This window comes from Elephantulus edwardii, unplaced genomic scaffold (assembly GCF_000299155.1).
Source record: "Elephantulus edwardii isolate Elephantulus edwardi_28Jun2011 unplaced genomic scaffold, EleEdw1.0 scaffold00121, whole genome shotgun sequence".
Taxonomy (NCBI): domain Eukaryota; kingdom Metazoa; phylum Chordata; class Mammalia; order Macroscelidea; family Macroscelididae; genus Elephantulus; species Elephantulus edwardii.
The window spans coordinates 5,011,542-5,035,377 of NW_006399871.1; the positions used below are offsets into that span (position 1 = coordinate 5,011,542).

Below are 23,836 nucleotides of genomic sequence, written 5' to 3' on the forward strand. Positions count from 1 at the left end.
TCTGAACAGCAGAGAGAGTGGAACCTTACCCTGTACGGCATTACCCTCCAAATCACCATGTTCAAGCCCATTGTTGTAGTCCTGTGTCAACTGTGGGTTCAGGAAAGCCAATTTAAAAAAATTTAATAATGCTGAACTAATTACAGATTCCAGATATTGTTAGGTGCCAGTGAACTGACCATAACTCATAGTGGACAACAGACTGAAACCCTGTCCTACTGTGTACCATCCTCATCATGTACCACATCCAAGCCCGCTGTCGCACTCACTGTGTCAATCCATCTTGTTGGAGGTCTTCCTCTCCTTCACTAATCCTCCAGTTTTCCAAGCATGAAGCCTTTGTCTAAGGAGGGGCGTCTCCAACATGCCCAAAGTACGTGAGATGAAGTTTCATGTGAAATGTGGCTCTTGGCTAAGAGCTATCAAATGACAGCAATACCAGGGGACTGATACTGGGACCATCCTCAGAGCTGCTTCATTTCTCACTAGTATTATAAACACTGTCATCCACTAGCAGCTTCATGTAGCCACTACCAGTCAAGACAGCCGTGCTCCACACTCCACGACTCCTTTATAGTTACAGCCCCATCTGTCTTCCGTCTAGTTCTCTAACCCCTGGCCACCACTAATGTGTTCTCCAATGCTACATTTTTCTCCATTTTCAAGAATGTTACATAAATGGAATCAGACAGCACAGAACCTTCTGAGATTGGTTTTTCTTTCTTTTTTTTTTTCTTTAGAGACAGGGTCTCACTATATTGCCCAGGCTGGAGTGCAGTGGCTATTCACAGGCGCGATCCCACTACTGATCAGCACGGGAGTTTTGACCTGCTCCGTTTCCGACCTGGGCCGGTTCACCCCTCCTTAGGCAACCTGGTGGTCCCCCGCTCCCAGGAGGTCACCATATTGATGCCGAACTTAGTGCGGACACCCGATCGGTATAGCACACTACAGCCCAGAACTCCTGGACTCAAGCGATCCTCCAGCCTCAGCCTCCCGAGTAGCTGGGACGACAGGCGCGCACCACCACGCCCCGCGAGATTGGTTCTTCCATCTGCATAATTTCTCTGAGATCTACCCAAGTTCCTGCGTAGTATTAAGGTCATTTTTGATCAGGATGAAATGATTCTGCTTGTTAGCAGATAACAGGAAGCCCTGTGCCCTGCATCTGAACACACTATCAGTGGCACCAAGTACTCCAAATTTCCCTACAGGAACCGCTAACACCCTCATTTGTGTAGGACAGTACTCTAATGGCAACTAAAAGATAACTTTGCAAATTCAGATGTGGTGTCTAAAGCTTCTTAGAGAGATTCCAGGAAGGAAAAATGATTTCCTCCTCCTGTTAGCCTGCAAACTGCCAAGACCTGAGTTCTCTCTCTCACCAAAGGTTTCCATTTACCTGTTACACAGCTGATGGGACTACAGGGCTCCAAGAACACGGGCTTCTCGTAAATGGCTTTTTTTAAAATCGAGGGTAATAATAGTGATTCCACCAACAGGCTTTCAATTTTTTCCTAGAAGGTAGACTTAAATTCTGCAGTGTTTCAAGGACAACTTGTTCTCTGAAAACCTGCTTCTTTTTTTACGAAAACTCTACCCCAATCCACGATGAGTAGTGCAAAGAGTTAATGGGTTTGGCTGCTAACGGAAAGATTCAAGGCCACTCAGAGGAGCCACAGAATAAAGGTCTGGGGACCCCCTTCCAGGAAATCATCCCCTAAAAACTTCATGGACCATGTTCCACTCTGACACATACACGCGGGGCAACTGTGAGTTGGATCAACTCAATGGCAACTGGTTATTGTTTTTTGGTTTGTATTCAGCTCTGGTGGCCTAGTGGTAAGGAGCTTTGTTGGCAACCCAAAGGTATGCAGTTCAAATCGACCAGCTTTCTCCATAAGAGAAAGATGGGCATTCTCTCCCTGTGTGAACTGACTCTGAAAACCCACTGGATAGTCAGGTTTGTTCTAAGTCGATGGTTCTAACAACAATAACAACAACAACAACAATAACAACAACAACATTCACCTATCATAATCTCTCTCGCTCTCTTTTTTTACTTAAGTCAATGATTTTATTTGACTTGGATCAAGAGTCAATACCCCGTATCATAATCTCTTTATAGTCATTTTGAAGTTATCTTTCTAAGGAATGAAACCAGTAGTTTTAGGAAATCCAAGTTTTCTAAAATTAATGAAGTGTGAGTAAAAATCAGCCAAAACGCTTGGCATGAGAATGACGTGCAGTGCGTGGAGACAGGGATGTTGCCCTCTCTATTGTCTGCAAATAGAATTTAACACTATATTAAAAGTAACAGACTATATCGCAATCAAGACAAAGAGAGATGGATTCAGGCATCAATGACAGAAATCACACCAGAAGGACAAGAGGAAAATGAAAGAAATTACATATTACCTCAATAACTGAACAAAGAACATTAAATAAGATGCAGTTTCCATTCCTACTGTAAGGCCGGCGGACAAGAATAGAAAGCTGGTACCATAACATAACAGGGACTATCTACCCTAAGAAACTTCTGTGGCCTGGAGGGTTCGCATGGTCTCCCCGCTGCTTTGCAGGAGAAAGATGAGTAATCTTTTCCTATGCGATGAATTTACAGCCTCTGAGGACCCGTTGGAGGGTCAACTATGAGTCGTTTGGACTTGACAGCACATAACAACAGTAATCACATCTATCCAAAGATACAACAGCACTGAACTGAACAGACACGTTCGTGACATTCAGCTATGATATGAGACAAGGCTGCCTGCTGCCGCTAGTCTTTAACACTGCAGAAGTTTATTAAGCAGCAGATTAGAGAAAGAGCAGATCCCTGAGCATAACTATTAGATCAACCTGTCAAGGAAGACTGTGGGGGAACTTAACAAAAGCCATCTGTACCCAGCTATTCCACTATTAGGAATATAAAGCAAGGAAATCAGAACTGAGACACAAATAGACATTTCTATACCTATGTTCATAGCAGGATTATTCACAACAGCAGGGAAATGGAAGCGGCCGAATTGCCCATCAACAAATGAATATGGATTGAGAAATTCTGGAACATTCATGCAATGAAATACTATGCGGCACTAAGAAGAAATGGTGTCACGAATAAATGGAAACCAATTTGCTTTATAAACAATCACTCAAATCACACACACACACACACACACACACAGAACAGAGCATGGATCGCTAATTTGACTCTGAAACTCACTGCCTTTGAGTTGGAACCAACTCACAGCTGACTCTCCAGAAAATGTTCAGATGCTATGAATCACACAGGAGGAGACTGCCCATTTTTCTTCCAAATTTAACTCTCGGTGCCCTTTATCTATGGAATGGGGGAGGATGAGGTTCCAGGTTAAGATGAGATGAGGTCATGCTGCACGGATACAAGGAGGCTGTGCGCTGGGAAGGAACGTTCCTTGGTGCTATCACCCTATTCACACGTCTGCGTGCCGTTCCACAATGGGAAGGGCCCTGCCCTTTGGCACGGTGACCACACAGGAAAAGTAGAACCCATCGCTCAGTGTGGACAGCAGGGAAGACCCCGAGTGCAGATGCCAAACACTGGTCCCCAGGGGTGAGGACATCTGTGTAGGTGACGATGCTCCGAAAGGGCCTTGCCACACAGCCTGGTTAGTGGGCAGGGGTCAAACAAGAGCTCCCCACGTACCTGCCCAGAGCTCTGAGGTGATGTGAGGGGCCATCGGGGCAGCCATTACCAGCAGAGCACACAGTGCGTCCTCGAACTCGGGGCTGTGCAGGACCACCCGCTGGGACATTTGCTAAGAAAAGGAATGACCAGTGTGAGAATATGGAGGGGTCAAAAAGCCAGCACAGGTCAAAAAGGACATCAAGATGGACTCAACTGGGCTGAACAATGTCCTCTCCACCTTAATCTATGTCACCCAGAACCTCAGATTATGACCTATTTTTAGAAATAGGGTTTTTACAGGTTTAAGGAATCAAATCTCAAACTCATTGCTTTAAGTCAATTCCAACTTACAAGGTCCCTGAAGGATAGAGAAGAAATGCTTCAGAGGGTTCTCAAGGCCTTGTAATCTGTGGAAGCAGATCCCTGGGTCTTTCTTGAAAGAGTGGCTGAACTGTTGACCTTTTGGTTAGCAATTGACTGGTTAACCACTGCATCACCAATCATAGTGGATCAAGGTGGATGAACCTTAATCCAGTGACTGATGTCTTTATAAGAAAAGAAAATAGAGGTACAGACACGTAGAGAAAACACTAGGTACAAGAGGTAGGAACTGGTGTCAGGCCGCCACAAACTGAGGAATGCAAAGGACTGCCAGCAACCACGAGAAGCAACGAGAAAGGCCTGGACCAGATTCAGGTTTCCCCTCTGTGCCTCCAGAAGAAGTACCCCTCCCCCCACACACACACACACACACTGACAGGTGGACTTTGGACTTCTGGCTTCTGGAGCTGTGAGATAAAAACTTTCTGTCGTTTCTAAGTTCTCCGCTTGTGCGGACGTATTACAGCAGCCCCAGGAACCAGTGCATCTTGGAAGGAAAGAGGCATGAGGAGGAAGGAAGAGGATTTTGACCTTGACTTCTGCTCTGGATGGGAAATGTTCCCCATTTAATCATAGGGTTAAAGAGAGCAGCAACAGCAAGCTTAATACTAGTAACTGAAATTCTGCTGTGCCCTCGGTCTAATGCTAACTCATTTGGTTCTTAAAACCACAGTGGGGGGAGGTAACCCTTCCAGAAACCAAGCAGTGGAGGCAATAAAGGGAGCGAGGCTGGAGAAAAGTCTTGAATAAGGTGCTGGATTTCTCACTAGCCAGCTGGACACGCCATTTAGCTTTCCTGCCTTCAGTGTCCCCATCTACAAAATAATGTGAGGTTTGACCCAGCCATTCCTTAGGAAGCTCCCAGAATAAAACAAGCTGTGACTATGGAGAAAACACTTCTTTAAGGTGACACTCTGTGGTGCTGCTGTCTGTCCTGGTATGTCCCCAGCACCCACCTCCCCACACAGTAGCTGCCTCTCCTCTGCTGCCAGTCAATGAGGGCAGACATACCACGTACCGACAGGGTGCCACTGAGTCCCATCAGCTGAGAAATCGCAGAGTTCAGAGAGAAGTCCTCTGTGAAACAGGCGGTCACCTATGGGTAAAAATGGGATTATTCACTTTCTCCTTTAACCTTTAAACACACACACACACACACACACACACACACACACACACACACACAAAGTAAAAGTATGTGAAGTTCAGTGAATGCAATCAACAATTTATATACATGTTAGCTACAATCTCAAATAGTCACTGTGCTGGTTCATTGTTTATAAACTCAAGGTCCTATTTCCATGATTTAAGACTCTATTCTCTCCCTTATTTGGGGCAATGTTGATTCTTGACGTAGGAGCTCAAAAAACAATGCTAATTACCCGAATAGGAGGCTACCGATGAGCAAACATCTAAACAAATACCCAGGAGATGGGGTAAAAGGTATCACTTCCCCTTGGAGACGTGACTTTAGTCCATAGAGCAGGGCATTAACATACGGGATAAGGTCAGTTGTACACACTGAAATGTGGACTCAACTCTAAATATAACATCAGCCATGTGCTATCGGCTATAAGCACACCCTTTGCTGAGGATGGAAACTTGGAAAAGGGGCAGCTTGCTTTGATCCAGGACAGAAAAAGGTGAGTCATCATTGGAGGGAAGGAGAGCTTCTGGTTAGAATGTGCGCGCTGCCGCTGGACCGTAATGAAATATCCGCAGGTGAGGATCGATTAATCAGAGGAAGAAGGACTCAGAGGAAGAAGGCTGACACAAGTGTCTTGATGGGCAACGTTTCAATTCTGACCACGGGTAAGAATGCAGAGAAGTGACATACATCTTTAAGATGTCAAGAGTTTCCAAATCACTCAAATAACCCGCTTAGATTATCTGACAGATTGGACAATTTGCCAGATCCGGAGAGAAAGTATGCGGTCTGAAAACAATCCCTCAGGCACCACTCAGTTCACTGAATTCTCCACCGGAAATAAAGCTGAAGTGACACCGAGGGAGAACATGCTGGACCCAGGGCAAGTGCGGGTCACACAAACAGGAGGGGGAGGAACCTGCTCTTACAAAGGCATCAGAGTCAAGGCCGGTGACCTTGGCCGGCTTTGTAAGTCTCAATCAGCACATCTTCGGGGTATAAACTACCCATTAGGAAAAGACAGTGGATAGAGGTGGCAGCTGAGTCACACGGTGGATGTCATGGCTGCCATCAGACACTTACAAATGGCCAATGTCTGGATATCTGTGCTTATCACAGTAACAACAACAGCAAAACTTATTTTCCCAAATCCACCAGATGCTCTGCTGGAGAAGGAGGGACAATTTCCTCCTGTACCTGTCAGATCTGATTTGACGGTACATGTACAAAAAATAATAAAACAAAACAAAACAAAACAAAAAACCCCCTTATTTTCCAATTCCTAAATTCCTTCTTTCAAAGACACAAAATGACATTTTTTGAAAAAAGTTCTTAAAATGGTAACTTGGTCACCTTTGTAACTCTATAACAAAGTTCTGAATTAAAAAGAGAAAATTCTTTATTGATAAAGAAACTTTAAAATATTTAGACAATCATGTTCTAGAGCTCTGGTGGCCTAGTGGTGAGAAACTGTGCTGCAATACTGAAGGCACGTGGTTTGAATCCACCAGCTGTTCTGCAGAGAAGGATGGGCAATCTCCTCCCACGCGATTAAACGCCCTTTGAAAGCCCACCAGAGGGTCGGCTATGGGTCAGTTTTGACTTGATGGTACACACCGACAACAGAGACTATCAGTCTGCAAATCTTAATGGCCAACACCTCTGGTGGTGTAGTCTGCAGGCACCTACGCAGCTAACTCAAAGGTGGGGCCACTCCAGAGGTTCAAAGCCACCAGTGGCTCCAAGGGAGAAGGACGCCCAATCTCCTTCGGGGTGATTTACAGCCTCTGAAACACTGCTGGCCGGTCACCTCTGACTCCAGGGCACTGAGTGAGTGCTAGTGAGTGGGTGGGTTACAGTCAACAACCAGCATGGACGTGGGTAACAAAGCGGGGGGATGCGAAAGTCCCCATTATTTTGGGCATTACAGAACCTGGATTCTACTTGGTTCCTGACAAGCTGTGTGATTTTGGGTGAGACATTTAAGCTCTCTGTGCCATCCCTGTTTTCATCTGTAAAACCAGACAGCTAAAAGAGATGGGATCTTCACGCCCCTTTCAACTCTAAATATAACATCAGCCATGTGCCATCAGCCATAAGTGTACCCTTTGCTGAGAATGGAAACTTGGAAAAGTGGCAGCTTGCTTTGACCCAGGACAGAAAAAGGCATCACTGGAGGGAGGGAGAGCCCCCATGGTCCCCAGCAAAGCAGGAGGGCTTCCCAGGCCACGTGGCAAAGGCCCCAAAGAATGAGGAGTTAGAGAATTGACCAGTGTCGCCTGGCGTGGTCTGACCTGAGAGACGGCCGAGTTCTTGTACTCCCAAAGCTTCTGGGCTTCGGCTTTCTCCTTGTTACTCAGCAGCTCAGGCCTGGGGCCCTTCCCAGAAGCCCTGGCCTCGATGAATCGCGTTGTCAAGGACCACAGACGCTGCTGCCATCTCAGCACCCCGGGAAGCGCGTCAGCTAAGGTTTAGTAAATGAGAGACAGAAAGAGAGAGAGAGAGAGAGAGAGAAGTGAGGAGAGAGGAGAGAGAGAACAGAGGAGAGAGAGAGAGAAGACAGGAGAGAGAGAGAGAAGAGAGAAGAGAGAGAGGAGAAAGAAAAGAGAGGAGAGAGAAGAGAGAAGAGAGGAGACGGAGAGAGGAGAGAGAGAGAAGCGTGCACATGAGAACACTTGACTCGATTACAGCTGAGCCGAGAAAAGCACCTGTGAATGGACGTGAGCCTTCACTGGGCCCCACTGGGCCCATCCGAGCGCAGGGGTAAAGTCCCGGCTCCGGGCCTCTGGAAACTCACCCCATCATATCAGTAGAGGCCTAGGGTACTCAGAGCGCTAGACCACAGGGCTACTCCAGGCACTGCTAGGACTAGCCAGTGAGGGGAGGCTCAAGCCTGCTTCCCGCAACAGGAAAGCCTTCAGTGAGGACAATGCCTGAGGCACTGGCAGTGATGGTGGAGCCAACAAGGGTTGACACTGAACATGAACTCATGCACAGACATAAACCCTGCATGGTCTCACAGTGCACCGTGGGCCCATGCTGCACACACACTCGACAGTGTACTCTCCCGGGGGGGACACACAATCCCACCTCTCCCTCACCAACTAGATCCCATTCTGTTATTCTGTACCATTGAGTCAAACCCACTCAGAGCTGACCCTCCAGTGGGTTTTCAGAGGCAATAAATGGCCATGGAGTTGACTGCCCATCCTTCACCCACGGAGCAGCAGGCAGATCCGAACCACAAGCCTTTGGCTTGAGAACTTCTCAGCCTGATCATCTGGAAGAGCTGAATGGTGCCCTCTGGTGGCCCAGCAAGGCTCTCAAAATTGGGGCCAGTCCAGAGTCTGACTGTGAGTCAAGGTCAACGTGACAGCACACAACTGCAACAAGCAGCAGGTTTTCTTCCTCTCTGGTCACTGCTCTGGTGTCCTCAAGCCCAGAGGCTAATTAGAACCCTCCAGAAGGCTCGTCAGAAAGAGACTCTTAGAGCTAGTCCTGAGGTCAAGTGGAGGAGCCAGGGCTGTGTTTGTATAAATAGTAAGCAGCCAGTGATAGGAACGCAGCTGGACCTAGCGCTGGCATCTGCCACTCGGCTCCCGGCCACACTCTGCCGAGGACGGCATGTCAGAGCCATAGTGACTCCTCAGTGTACACACGTCACACAAGTCTCAAGAACCAGGGAGCAGATCTGCTCACAATAACAGCTGGATTAGGTCACATGGAGGGAAAATGAGTGTTCTTCAGAGCTCTGGTAGATCAGGGGTAAGGAACTGTGCAGCCAATGCAAAGGCACACTGTTCGAATCCACTAGCTGCTCCGTGGGAGAAAGATGGGCAACCAACTCCTGTGCGATTTACCGCCTCTGAAAACCCGCTGGAGGGACAGCTATGGGTCAGTTCTGATCCGAAAGTATTCACAACAAACAACAATGTATTATATTATATATTAATTATATATTATATATATTATATATACTCAGAGGCTCCAGGTTATTTTACCTATTGCCACTTTAGATTGAAACAACTTTGGAGACACAAACCTCCTTGGTTGTTTGGAGGCTGCTGTGGGGTGTTTTGAAGAGGACCAGACCCAAGCCAGAACTTTATGGACTGTGACATTATTTTAGGGGGAAAACAACAAGAGCTGAGCTCCAAACCTTTCAGGGCAGATCAGGAGGGGCTGGGCCTCTCTGGACAATAGCAGGCCTCAGACAGCCTGGAAGCCAATCTGTCTCCATGGAAACGTGGTCTCTGTACAACTTCCATCAGTATCACCATGGAAACTTGCTATAGGGCAGATTCCTGGGGACTGTGTCAGCAGGTCTGGGCTGAGGACTGCGGACCTGCATTGCAATGGGTTCCCTGGACAAACCCGAGGCTCACTAAACATCTGGGAACACTAGAACGGGACAGGGTCGCTCCACAGATTCCTATTTCATGGAACGGATCCCTTGAAATCTCAACTACTGTTTTCAGGAAAGACACTTCCTTCCTCAAGTTCTTTGGGAGTCCAAGGCAGATCACAGTGGACACAGGGCAGGAAGTGGGGAGGTCGCTTACTCTTCACATCCCACAAGATGTCCTTCTCGGGAGGGGCGGCGAAAAGGACGTAGAGCCGCATGGTGTCGATGCCGTACTGCTCCACCACGTCCTTGGGGTCCACGCCGTTGTGCTTGGACTTGCTCATCTTCTCCCACGTCACCTCTAACGCCTCTCTTGTTTTTGAATGCACGGGAACAGTACCTGGACACAAAAGTACACATGCGGGTATGATATGTGTGATACTAAACAGAGCTCTATTAAAAAAGTGCATTCATTCATGGAGACAACACTGCGTGCGTGATTAGAAGTGTCCCTCTGAAGAACCCCACTCATCCCCTGAGCCTGACTCTCTGCATCTACCTATCTGCGCATTGCGGGGCGCTGGTGGCACAATCTATGGGGGGCTGTGCTGCGAAGCCGCCTCTCTGGGGGTTCTAACCCCTCCGTGGCTCAGCAGGAGGAAGGTGGGCAGTCTCCCACGTGGTCCTCACTTGACAGCAATGAGTTTTAAGCATCTGTGCAGTGATATGCACATTCTTATTTATTTAAATTTATGGTTGTTGGGCTACACACACAGCAGAATACACACAAATTCAACAGCTCAAAACAACATGCCTTGGGAAACTCTATGAACTTTGATAAATGTCGACAGTTGTAGGGGGCTTCAGGCCTTTTGTTTATAGGGTCGCTATGAGTCGCGCTTGACTTGAATGCAATCAGCAGCAACAACAACAACAACAACAACAACATGTGATCAGTTCAGTGATACCGATCATATTCTTCAAGTACACAGACATTCTCACCCTCCAACTTATTCTTCCCCATTAACATAAACTTACTGTTACTTACGTTTCCTATCTAATATTTTTAAAAATTATTATTGTTATTATTATTATTATTATTACTAATTTTAGTGAAAATTTACAGACACTTAGGATTTCCATTCATTCATTGTTGCACCTTTCTCCCTGCTCCCTCCCCACCCCCCCATCACTCTTCTCTTTGAAAAGCAAAAGAAAAATTTCTTTATTGTTATACAATGCCTCCCCCCGGGTCCACTCCACTAATCTTTTGAGGTACCGTTGTCAATTTGTTCCTATGTAGACTCAAAACCCTGATGGCTCATAGCTGACCCTCCAGCAGGAATTCAGGGTGGTAGATGGATTTCCCTGAAAGGACAGGCAGGAGTCCATCTTTCTCCCAAGGGGCTGCTGGAGGATTTGAACCACAGAGAGTGCCATCTGTGGGCTAGCAGTGCAGCTCTCTATGGACGATGCTCCCAGAGTTCCCTGTTCCGAGGCAGACAGTTTTTTCAAAGTGTAGTTCTCAAGGCAGATATCCTTTACTAAACTACTGCTTGGTTTTAAGAAGGATCCAGATTCCTCTATATTACACTATGAAAAATACTTGTTGGTTTTCCTCCGCTTAATTGTGGCCTGCCTACCTTGTTCACAGAAACTCCCTTTCATGAATAAACTGTACAGCTGTAAGAGGGCTTGTATTGGCTTTTTGCCAAACTCCAAACCACCCCCAAAAAAAGGTCCTCCTTTAGACGTTAAATGTTTATACAAGGAAAAGTAAAAAACAAAAAAACCCCCACACAAACAAACAAAAAAACCAATCAAAAAACAAGAAAAGAAATTCTTGCATCCATTGCTGCTGCTTTACAGCTTCAGGGTCTCCTACAGAGAGCAGCAGCAGGCCAGCCAGGGCTCTGACACAAAGCACCTGAGAGGACTTCACCTCAAGGCCTGGCTCTGCCATTCCTGGTCACAATCACTCAGACATGCCTGTGTGTCATCAGGACTCCTGACCGGTTCATGCTAAATGCGAGGTCCCTGTGTGGTGTTAGTCACTCATGGTGACCTCTCACCTTCAGGTGATGCTGACGGAACAGGCCTTCGGGGGCCATGAGTGGGTGAGGCGATGTCAGTGTTGGTAAGGTGACTCTATTGTCATGTCACAGTGGGTGGGACCAGTCTGAGGACACCTAACAAGGCTAAGCCTCCCCAGGAATAAGGTCTCAGAGACCCAGGAAGCCTGTTGCTGCTGTTTGGCACCAGAGCCATAAGGTTCTGAGATGAGTGGAGACTTGTTCACTCTGTGAGCTGAGGTTAAGGGAAAGCAGAATGCAGGCCTGACAGAGGAACAAGACAGGGGCGAGGGCAGGGAGATGCAGGATCAAAAATGAGAAACTAGTAGTGGGGGGGTAGGAGAGGAGAGGAGAGGGGAGGGGATGGGAGGGGAAGGGAGGGGAGGAAAGGAGAGGAGATAGGATGGAGTGGCCTAGTGACTCTGCTGTGAGGCCTGACAGTATTTCCCACAACTGGCATTAAGTGATGTCCCTGTTGTTCTTGTGAAAAATTTATCTTTGGGTAGATTTCTGCTCTTTTTAACTCCAACAACCCAACTCCCAAGAGACCACTGCCTGTACTTAAGCGTCAACCCCACACTTCATGAGAAGGAGATGCATTAGGTAGATGGAAACCCACCCCTGCTGACCAAAGTACAGGAGGCAAGTCTGCGCATAAGGTCAAAGACGTTCTGCAGAGCACCTGGTGCCGTGGCAGGAGAGTGAATCTGCTCCTGCAGCCTGGGAAGAGGTTTATTCAGTAGTGACGAGGCTCAGGAAACCGACCTCGCTACTCTCCTGAGTGGGAACTGGCCTTTATCGTGCCTTGTGCAAATTAGGAACGAAGCATCTTTCTTGTCAGAGAAATGAAGTCAGAAAAAGATTCCCTTTCTTGGAAGCTGTGGTTCTGGGGAATATGGTCGGCAATGGCTTGGCTGCAGGGCCCAATCACCTCCTTGGCTGGGGCTTTTGAGCAGTGCACAGTGCACAGCTGCCCACGGCAGGCTTGTCCCTAACAGCGAACACCTCATCATAGGCTGAAATTCATGTGCCGAGGACTGAATCCTCTCTCCTCTGACCTGTGCTAGAAAATGCTGCCAACTTATGCTTCTCTAGCTTCTCCACATGGTTCATGCTGACCATTCTAAATCTTTATAAAGCATGGCTTTAATCAGGTCATTCCACTGATTATTTCTACCTAAACCCACTCTCTAGAGCTTGGTAAGGGAGGCAGTCTACAATGGAAGGGGCTGTTGGCCCCTGATCTCATTCATACGCGTGGGTTACACATATGTAATGGTCAGAGCACTAGGGGTTTCTTCAAGACTGTCCTCACGTACCTTCCCTACCTTGTGACATGTCATTGATTTCACTCGTGTGCAGGATAAGACCCTAACTATGCCACCTACAGATCACCAGGAGGAAATCTCTTTCAGATAGAGGCAGAAACGGAAGAGCGCAGGGAACAGGCCTGCAGGGGCTGGGAGAGGAGGGGTGTGCAGGGAAGCAAGAAGAGGTGCTTCCTTAGGCTCCTTGGATACTGCTCACAGTAGAACACCCCACCCCCTGCCCCTCCCAGGTTTACAGATATGCTTCCGGGTGATGCCACAGGCAATAAGAGCATGATGACGGTGATGAACACAGTGTCACTGAAGGACAGGAAGACACACAGAAGGATGACTGGAAATCAGAATCATAGGGAGGAAGTGGGGAAAGTACAGTCACATCGAGGTGTCATAATCAATGTTCTAATATGAAATGTGTATGAATGGTTGAAAGAAAACCCTCTATTTGCTTTTTAAACTTCCACTCAAATACAATTAAAAAAAACCAAACTAATGAAACGAAAAAACAAAATTTTTAAAAAATCACCTATGACTAAATAGAAAACAAAAATGAAACTATAGAAACTGTAAGGGGCAGTGAACTAGATTGACGGAAACAAATATAAAATTGTGCACGCACTGTGAAGAATGTAGTGAGTATCATCAAACAATGGTGGCGAAAAAGCTGAATAGGAACATCAATGATTTAATAAAAAACACATTATTACTGGGGGAAAAAGAGAGGTGATTTAAGAGAGTCCCACTTGACTTTGTTACATCTAAGTGTCACTCTTGCCAGAAGCTGACACGACCCTCCAACTGGGGCGGGGGGTTGAGGAGCTGACAGCAGATCTCAGCACCAGCTTCCAGAAGGTTCAGGCCAGAGGGAGCTGATGCTCAGAGACCACGGGATCGAGGGCGTCTCTTCCTAGACTCCCAGCCAGCCGGGGCCTTGACACAAAGTTTGCTCACTGGAGCGCTTCCGGTACCAGCGTTCACCCCCTGCAAGTATCAGGCCAGCACCTAAGGGGTTGTTCCAGACGGGTCCTCTTACCTGTGAGGTCTACTTCATCTCTCCGTAGATACTGTCCAGATGGAAGGCGGAATGTCTGCCCCTTGATGAGACCCTGAGCCAGCAGCTTATGGAAAGGCTCTCTGAGAAAGGGAAAGAGAGAAAGAAAAGGATTAGAAGAACCCAAAAAATAGTAACACAAACCTTATCTGCTGATGGGCAGAAACAAAGTCCTTTATGAAAACAAGTAGACTGACAAGATGGGAGGAGAACAAGACGTGGTGATTAGCTCCTGACGTCATCTTCGTTAGATCTTGAGCTGCCGCCTGGACTTGAACCCCTGCAGCGAGGTGCATTGCTAATGAAAAGGCTGCATGTCTCTGTGCATCAAATCCACCCACAGTTTCACAGCAGAAAGATGGGCAGGCTCGTCCTGGTGCAGTTTACAGACTCGGGAGCCTGGCTCAGGGCTGCTGAGTCAGAGCTGACTCCACGGCAGTGAGTGTCTGATGGAAACGATGACTCAGCACACTGCCTTCCACGTGGGAGACCCGAGTTTGATTTCTGACCTACGTATCTCATGTGCAGTCACCACCCATCTGTTAACGGAAACGGGTGTTGCTAGGATACCGGGCATCCTTCAGCAGAGCTTCCAAACTAAGAAGGGCCTGGGGACTGAACTCTGAAAACCAGCCAGGAAAGACCCCATAGAGCACGCTGTCATGACGATGGCACAGGACTGGGCCGAGTGTTGTCATGCATGAGGTCGCCATGCTGTAAGGTGCTGTTAAGCTAAGTATGACTCATAGTGACCACTGAATAACAGATCTATTAATTAGTCTCCCACTTATTACAGCCCCATTATTCCTGTGTATGGTAGAGTGGGAACAGACCCGTAGCTGACCCTCCGGTGGACTTTCAGAGGCAGTTAATCGTATCCTTCTCCCGAGGAACAGCTGGTAGCCTTGAACCATGTACCTGCAGGATTACCGTGCAGTATCTTGCCACTAGGCCACCAGAGCGCCCTTGAATAGCAGATCTGAACCCTGTTCTATGCTGCACCATCCTTGTCATTTCCGACACACTTGAGTCCACTGCTGCAGTCACTGTGTCAATCCGTCTTGTGAAGGTCTTCCTCCCTCTCGTCAGCCCTGCATAAGCTTTGTCTCACAGGCTCTGTGCATGTTGTTAGCAGAGGCTATTCCCTGGAGAAGGTCCACATGCTTGCAAAGGCAGAGGTCACGGTGAGTGGGGGCCAAGTCAACAGCAGCTAACCACAATAGCAACAACAACAAACAAATAATACAAAGGCTTTAAAAACCAAAGAAAACAACTGCAGGACTAGCTTTCGTCGGGCAGGTGAAGGAAGTGACTGGATATAAATACATCTGGAAGCACAAAGGAAAAGAAGCTGGGATCCTACAAGCACCTCAGTGGGGCCGACACTGGAGCATCAGGAGGCTACAGGGCGCAGTGTGTACATGCATCTGCAGGTAGAATTTTCTGCACAGAGTTTCATCTTCTGGGTTGGAACCTTCTACAAGTAACTTCACACGGAACAGCAGAAACAGACTGGACTATCTCCTCCTGAGGTGAGCTGTGTCCAGAGGATGAGTGTGACTCAATGTCCTCTGCTCCGGTGCCTCTGGGTGTGTTTGTTTTTTTTTTTTCTTTCATCTGTTATAAAGATTTACCTGTCAACGTGTCCACAGTTTTATCATGAATTTAGTCTACCGAATTTGTATAGAGATGTTTCATCTCAGATAAAAAAAAAATTGAGATCTTTTAACCTAAAACATCTAAAATTTAAGGGTTTCCTATAATAAAAATTATTCAAAAGACTTAATTTCTACTTGATTAATTCTGTATTTTTTTAGGGAGTTTCATTTTTTTGGGAAGTCTTTTGGTATAACAGGCTGAACTGCCCAAGCTTTGCATATTTCAAATTGGTGATAATACCAGTAGTAGCTACTTTATCTATTATCACCAGGTGGAAGGTGTCCAGTAGGTGACGTCAGGGCTGATGGTCCACCCGCCAAGGAAACCGCACCATTGCAATCCGCAGTGCTGTGCACCTTCCCATTAGCTGGACGCCCTGGCCCCATCCTAGGTGACACACTGGCCTGACTAACGTTACTGTTGCATCACCCTCTATGTCTGTGTGGCACAAACAGTGAGTCTCTCCTGCTCTCGCTGTCTTCAAATGTGCTGTACTCATCATCAGCAAAGTCATTTTTCAGAACCCACATCCTTCACACGACCTCTGAAGCAAAAATGCTTGTTTTGCTGTTGTGCCTTGGGGAAAACAGGGCGCCACGGATGCTTATGCTTAACAGAGACCGGGGAGAGAGCAGGGAAGAGAGGAAGAGGAGGAAACACAATTATTGAATAAAAGTCTTGATACTGCAAAATCTAGTTGCTGGTGGGTCAGAATCGACTTGTTCTTATGCACCAAATTTATAGGGAAAAATCTATTGCTACTCAATCATATATTGGTGAGTTCCCCCCCACCCCAAAGACTACACCTAAATTTAAGTCTAAAGACTATTTTCCAAACAATTCTGATTTTTAGTTTACTAGGTGTTGCACCTGTTTTTTTGAGGTCACTCTCTTTTCTCTCATTGAGACTGGGGGGCTTTGGGCACCATTAAGAGAAACAGAAAAGATGTCTTTGGGGCAGAAGGAAGAAAAGAATAATCTGGATTCCAAAGACAAAAATAGGTGGTGGTGGTTGTTACGTGCTGTTGAATATGACTTACAGCGACCCTAGGAAGGACAGACCCTGTCCCATCCTGTGCCATCTTCACAATCTCTGATACACCTGAGCCCCCTGCTGCAGTCAAAGTACCATGAAGCCACAGGTTGGAAGGCTGAGGAAGAAACAAGGAATTCTGTTCTGCTTTTGCCACCTTGTGGAAATGGCGTGAATTGCAACCTGCTGGCTCTACTCTCCCCCCCACTTCCACGCATCTGGTTTCATTCTGTGAAATTGTCTTAAAAAGAAAAAAAAAGTGCTAAGTATATATCCTTTCTCTATTCTTATTCATTATTTAGCTGAGCAAATAATTCAAGAATCTGGACTATGGAGAAGAGTGTGGCATCAGGATTGGAGAAAGAAGACTGGTTAACAATGTGCACGATGCAGATGACACAATCTTGTTTGCACAGTGAAGAGGACCTGAAATGCTTGCTGCAGATGATTAAAGACTACAGTCTACAACGTGGATTACATTTCAACATCAAGAAGACAAAGGTTCTCACCACCAAACAAATGAGCAGCATCATAATAGAGAAAAGACGGGTGCGGCCGACAATTGCATTTTACGTGGACCCACAATCAACTCCCATTGTAACGCCAGTCAAGAATCAAAAGACATGTTGCATTGGGAAAATGTGCTGCCAAGGACCTCTCCAGAGTGCGAATGGGCAACGACGTCAGTTTAAAGACTAAGGTGTGCCTGATGGTCTTGTCCATTGCTTCCTCTGCCTCTGAAAGTTGGACAATGAATAAGGATGACAGAAGAATCGGTGCCTCTGAATTGCAGGGCTGGAGAATATCCCAGGGACTGGCAAAAGAACAAACAAATCTCTCTTGGAGAAAATGCAGCCCTGGGGCTTCTTAGAGGCAAGGACAGTGAAAGTGTGTTGATGCTTTGGGCATGTTATCAGGAGGAACCAGTTCTTGGAAAAAGACATGCTGGCAAAGGTCAGAGAAAGAGGGGACCCTCAACAGAACGGGATGACAGTGACCGTAACAATGGGCCTGAGCATGGTGGAGGTGGTGAGGACGGAAGAGGACCAGGGAGCTGAAGTCAACTGGACAGTACCTAACAACAACAACAACTACAACACAACAACAACAACAACTACATGTGACAAGACACTTGCCTTCTCAGCAACCCTCACGTCTTCCTAACTCAGTGACGTTCATTATGCTCATCAGATTGCTCACCCATCACTTGTGTCCCATCTAAATTTCCTCATCACCCTTAACAGAAGTTCCCCTCAGAGTCCCCCCCAATGCTGTGCCGTCCTTAAGTAATTTTTTTCTTTTCTGTTCTTCCTTAAACTTTTACATGAAGTATAAGGGAGCTCTGGTGGCATAGGGGCAAGAAGTTGCACTTTAATCCTGAAGGCATGTGGTTCGAGGCCACCAGCTGCACCGCAGGAGAAGGATGGGCTGTCTCCTCCAGTGCGATTAACTGCCTCTGAAAACCTGCCGGAGGGTCAGCTATGGGTTGGTTCTGACTCTATGGCACACAACAACATAGCACATATATTTAAAAGTATAAAAAAAAATTGAAGAATATATAATGTGTACTTGAGTGAGAACTGGTTATAAACTAAAACCAATCAAGGCAATACTGACCCCTAGTGACCCTCGCTATGGACACAGCAGAACAGTCCCATAGGGTGTCCAAGACTGTAATCTTTACAGAAGCAGACAGTCTCGTGTTTCTCAAGTGTGGCTGCTGGGTTTGAACTGCTTATCTTTTGTTTAGTAGCTGAGTGCTTAATCATTGCATCACCAGAGCTCCTCAAATGAGTGGAGAGAACACAATGGACACACCAGCACTCAGACCAATGGTAGATGGTATGTGACCAACCTCCCCTCTGGCAGGTGCCAACTCTCCACCAAAGGCAACCGTGATCCTCCTGTCAAAACCAGTGATCATCTCTGTTTCAAAGACACTTACGGCCATTGCAGAGTGAGAGATCTCAGCAGGCCGCCCACTTAGACGCTCTCCCTCCAACCAGCAGGTATTCACCCCTCCAAAGAACAGCAGGGCTTTGCCGCATTGAGCACAACACCCAAAGCTTGCTAGTTAAACCAGTTCCCCACTGCCATCATGTCTGGCTCACTGACCCTCCACAGGCTTCCCAAAGCTGTGAGCTTTAACGGAAAGAGACTCTTCCATCTTTCTCCCACAGAATAGATTCAAATAAGGTACAAGGATCTGTCAGGGCCCCTGGCGGACTTGGAAACCAGTCCTGCTGGTACAGAGACAGCATATCGTCAAGTTCATTGTTTGCAGACTCATGGTCAATGTCACATACCAAACATTCAGTCAGCAGACAGGCTTGGGACAGCAGCAGTGGACCAACATCTATAAACAACTGAGCTGCTCATTTACCAAGTGAGCTGCGAGTGGTGGTGGGGCTTTCTGTGAGTGAACAGCGTGCGCCTCTGACCACCAGCAAACCATTCTGAGGGGGGACCAGGGATGTCCCGCAGGCTCTTTGCCTAGAGGAAGGTTCCAGAAATATGCACTGCTTTTCTGGGTCAGCTTTTCTTTCGCCTCCTTCAGTACACTTGGTGGTGCATCACCCCTGCATCACAGGTACATACAACTAGAGTGATGAGACGTGATGGATCCCCCAGGACTGGTGGTGCCCCATTTCAGATACACCCAGGTTACAAAGAATCACGCTGGTGAGCGCCTTTGTTTTTGGTTACATTGTGTCATTAGTAATATGTACCACACACAATGCTGCAGTGTGGGATGTGTTCACGCTGTCATGTCAGATGCTCACTCATAGCTGGTCAATATTCTGATTTATAAAGACACTGACGATAAAAGAGAACAACAATGGAATCTAGACAAAGGGAGAGAGAGGTATGTGATTGGCTTCAGAACCAACTTACACAATTGCTGGTTTAGCACTAGCTAGGCTGAGGACCATCTGAACTTCCTCATTAGTTCCTTGTTAGGCGCTGTCAAATCAAGCATGACTCACAGCGACCCCATGAACCCTGTCCTGTCCTGTGCCACCCTCACACTTCTGACAGACGTGAGCCCACTGTACAGTCACTGTGCCAATTCACCTCACTGAGGGTCTCCCTCTACCTTTCCAAGCATGATGTCCCTTTCCAGGAACAAGCCTTTCTGAGCAACATGCCCAAAGTGTGTGAGATGAAGCGTCGCCATCCTTGTCTCTAAGGAGCACTCTGGCTGCACTTTCTTCAAAACTTATCTGCCTGTTCTTTTGGCAGTCCATGGATATTCATTACTCTTCTCCAACACCACAGCTCAAAGGCATAACTTTTCTTGTGCCATCCCTATTCACTGTCCAGCTCTGAGATTCACAGCAAGTGACTGAAAAGACTATGGCCTGAGAGAGGGAGATCTTAGTCTTCAAACTGACATCATTGATCTTCGATAATTTGGAGATGCTACTAATCCAGATGTTTCCACAACTGTGGCCTCCTGGCTACCTTTATCTGATGAGAGAAGAGGAAACGAAGGAAGAGGGAGTAAGGGGAGAAATGAAAGAATGCAGGAATGAAGCAAGAAGGTTGAAGGGGTGAAGAGGTCGTTAACTGTTAGGATAAACAAGAAATTTCGGCATACCGGGAAGCTATTTTAAAAGCCCTTACACAAACCACTAAGGAGCTCTTGTGTACAAGGATGTAGCTAAAAAAGACTCTTAGGGCTCATTTAGAGCCTTAACTGGTCACTGTGGATGACGTCTACCTCCTCAGGAGGTTCTTGGTGGTTTATGCACCGTGGGCTCCCACTCTCCTGACTCGGATAGGCTGCTCCTATTTAGGTCTGAGAGGGAATAAAATAGAAGGCCGTGGCTCTCTGAAATGGTCTTTCACTTGGACTTTTCATGAAACCAGACAGCATTTACCTTCCCTTCTTCTGCATCCTGGGCTAAGATGTTCATAGTGAGCCAGTTTCTAAGTATTAAGCTATGGCTCATTCTTAAAATCCCACTGTTTTAATTTCCTGATAGCTGGCCAGTGGCCAAGAGGGAGGCCTTGTGAATGTGGAGAGACCCTAATAAAGCTTCCCTTCTCTTTTTCATACCAGCAGCCTCACTTCTCTGAGGACCAGGCCTGTTAAGCTTTCTCAGGCCAGCAGCCGCCAATCACACGGGGAAGTGGCACCTGCCATCCACCAGTCTGTTGACTATGGCCTGCCAGGAGACTTGTGCCTCTCTGAGCTGCATTAACAAACAAACAAACAACCACAACAAATACCGACAAGATTCCTGTGTGGACAGCTGTGTGTCACAAAGCTATGTAGTTCGGTGGCTCTGAGCTGTGACACACTCCTCTTCTGTAATGCACTCTCCTAGAAGCTTGTGCTCCACGGCTGATGCCTGCTCTACCTCCAAGAATCACCTCAGGAGCCTCAGTACGTTGTCTGTCTGTCTCTAAATGGTGGTTGTTGCTGCCAATTGCGACTCATGACAACCCCTTGTGTGCAGAGTAAAACTTCTCCACAGGGGCTTTAAGGAGGCGACCTTTGAGGAGCAGATCACCAGGACTCACTTCTGAGGGGCCTCTGGGTGAATCTGAACCACAAAATCACCAGTTAGTAGTCCAGAGTCTAACCATCTGTGCCACCGAAGGGAATATTTGTTTATTCTACAAGAGAACAAACAAGTTTGTTCTGGAGAGGGTGAAACCAAGTTGCTCTGTGGAGACAAGGATTCTGAGGCTCCATCTCACATACTTTGGCATGTTCCAGGAGGGACCAGTCCTTGGAGAAGGACATCATGCTTGGAGGGGTGGAGGGACAGTGCAGGAGAGGATGACCACAGAGGAAATGGTTTGACACAGTTGTCAATTTTGTGTTGATAATATTGTGAAAATGGCAATACTACCAAAGGCAATTTACATGTTCAATGCAATCCCAATACAAATACCAATTCCATTCTTTAATGAGAAGGAAAAGGCAATCTCCAAGTTCATCTGGAATGAATAGAGGCCCTGAATAAGCAAAGCACTCCTTAAAAAGAGAGACAAGGTAGGGGGCATTCCCCTGATTTCAAATCCTACTCCACTACCATGGTGGTCAAGACAGCATGGTATTGGTACAATGACAGATACATAGATGAAAGGAATAAAATTGTGAATCCAGAAATCAGCCCATCTACCTACGGTCAACTGATTTTTGACAAGGAGATGAAAGCAGTTAAGTGGGGAAATGACAGCCTTTTAAGCAAACAGTGTTGGCAAAACTGGAAAACTATCTGTAAAAAACTCAAGCAAGATCCACACCTCACTCCATACACAAAAATCAACTCAAAGTGGATCAAGGACCTAGGACTAAAATGAAGGACTAGAAACTTCATTAGAGAAAAGCTTGGAAGAACTCTAGAAGCCCTAATCCACAACATAAACTGTATTCCAAGCATCCTGAAAACCCTACAACCAGGAGATGATAATATAGATGAATGGGACCTTTTATGAATAAAATCCCTTTGCACATCCAAAAACTTCTCCAACAGGGTAAAAAGGGAAGCCACAGACTGGGAAAAATTATTTGGTAATGACATGTCAGACAAGGGACTTCTATCTAGAATTTACAGAATACTCGAGCACCACAGCAAGATAAAGGTAAACAACCCAATTGAAAAATGGGCACAGGATATGAACAGACACTTCATCAAAGAAGACATTCAGATAGCCAATAAACACATGAAGAAATGTTCAAAACCCCTAGCTTTAAGAGAGATGCAAATCAAAACAACTAAGAGCTATCTTCTCACCCCAGTAAGAATAGCAAAATTTAATAGAACAGCAAACAACAAATGCTGGCGAGATTGTGGAGAAACTGGGACCCTTATTCACTGTTGGTGGGAGTGTAAAATGGTACAACCACTATGGAAGGCAGTATGGGGCTTCCTCAAAAAGTTGGAAATAGAAATACCATTTGACCCAGAAATTCCATTACTGGGAATATACCCCAAAGCGACCATAACCGCCACGTAAGCACATATATGCACATCCATGTTTATTGTGGCTTTGTTCACAATAACAAAGAGTTGGAAACAACGCAAGTGCCCATCAACAAACGAATGGGTAGAGAAGCTCTGGTATATTCACACAATAGGATACTATGCTGCACTGAAAAACAAGGAACTCATGAAATATTATACAGAATGGGTGACCCTGGAGGACATTATGCTGAGTGAAGTATCTCAGTTACAAAAGGGACAAATACTGCATAGTGCCACTGTTGTAAAGCAGGACTGACATCAGGATTGGGAGGAAATTAAAAGGGGATAAATTAATATGAACTGCATTGAAACAGATGAGGGAGAGAACGGTTTCAGAAGAATGTATGATTGGGTATTATTGTCATGACAAAAGTCCAGAATGAAACATGCATAGTAGAGTGGACTGGAGGGGGAGGGGATTGTCTAACAATGAAAGAATTTTTTAACTTTTCAAAGAGAAAAGTGAACTGGGGGGAGGGATGGGCAGGGAGGAAAGCATGCAACAATGAATGAATGGAAATGTAAAAAAAAATTAATAAAAAAAAATCCAGAATGAAAACGACATAATAAAATCATCAATAACTTCATCACTCAGAGATAACCTGGTTTGACGTGTCACTGTACTTTCTTTCTAGTCTTTTTTTTCACTTTATGTATGTGTTATAACATACATGCACACATAACAAAGCCAGAGATAAACACATCATTGCTGTAATTTTGTTATCTTGCCTTTTTCTTAAACTTCCTATTACTTTAGGTACATTATTAGTCCTTCTTTGTAAGATAGTTTTAAAGAGTTGTGCAAGAGTTCTTCAAATAGACCCTTTATTTAAGGAGTCCTGGTGGTGCAGTGGAAAAGTGCTCAGCTACTAAATGAAAGGTTGGCAGTTCAAACCTACCAGCAGGACAACGATAGGGTGGCCTGCTCCCATAAAGATACACAGGCTTAGAAACCCTATGGGTCAGTTTTATCCCGTCCTATAACATTGCTAGGTATTGGGATTGACTCAACAGCAACAAGTTTTGTTTGGTTTTGGTTTATACTTATGTCATCCTACTTCCTCTTTCACTGTCATCGAACTGAAAATGAAAAGGAATGAAATGGGGGAGCTCTGGTGGCCTAGTGGAAAGAAGCTGCACTACAATCCCAGAGGCGCACGGTTCGAATCCAC

General features: G+C 46.2%; 1 protein-coding gene across 1 annotated transcript in view; it reads right to left on the bottom strand.

The window, feature by feature from the left end:
• LARS2 (leucyl-tRNA synthetase 2, mitochondrial) overlaps window positions 1-23,836 on the bottom strand; it is a 162,800-nt gene that overhangs the window by 8,500 nt on the left and 130,464 nt on the right. The window contains exons 14-18 of the mRNA XM_006892970.1: window positions 13,971-14,071; window positions 9,758-9,940; window positions 7,490-7,659; window positions 5,067-5,144; window positions 3,686-3,797 (exon numbers count right to left, since the gene is read on the bottom strand). Coding sequence (XP_006893032.1) covers window positions 3,686-3,797; window positions 5,067-5,144; window positions 7,490-7,659; window positions 9,758-9,940; window positions 13,971-14,071 — 644 coding nt within the window. The remainder of the gene's footprint in view (window positions 1-3,685; window positions 3,798-5,066; window positions 5,145-7,489; window positions 7,660-9,757; window positions 9,941-13,970; window positions 14,072-23,836) is intronic.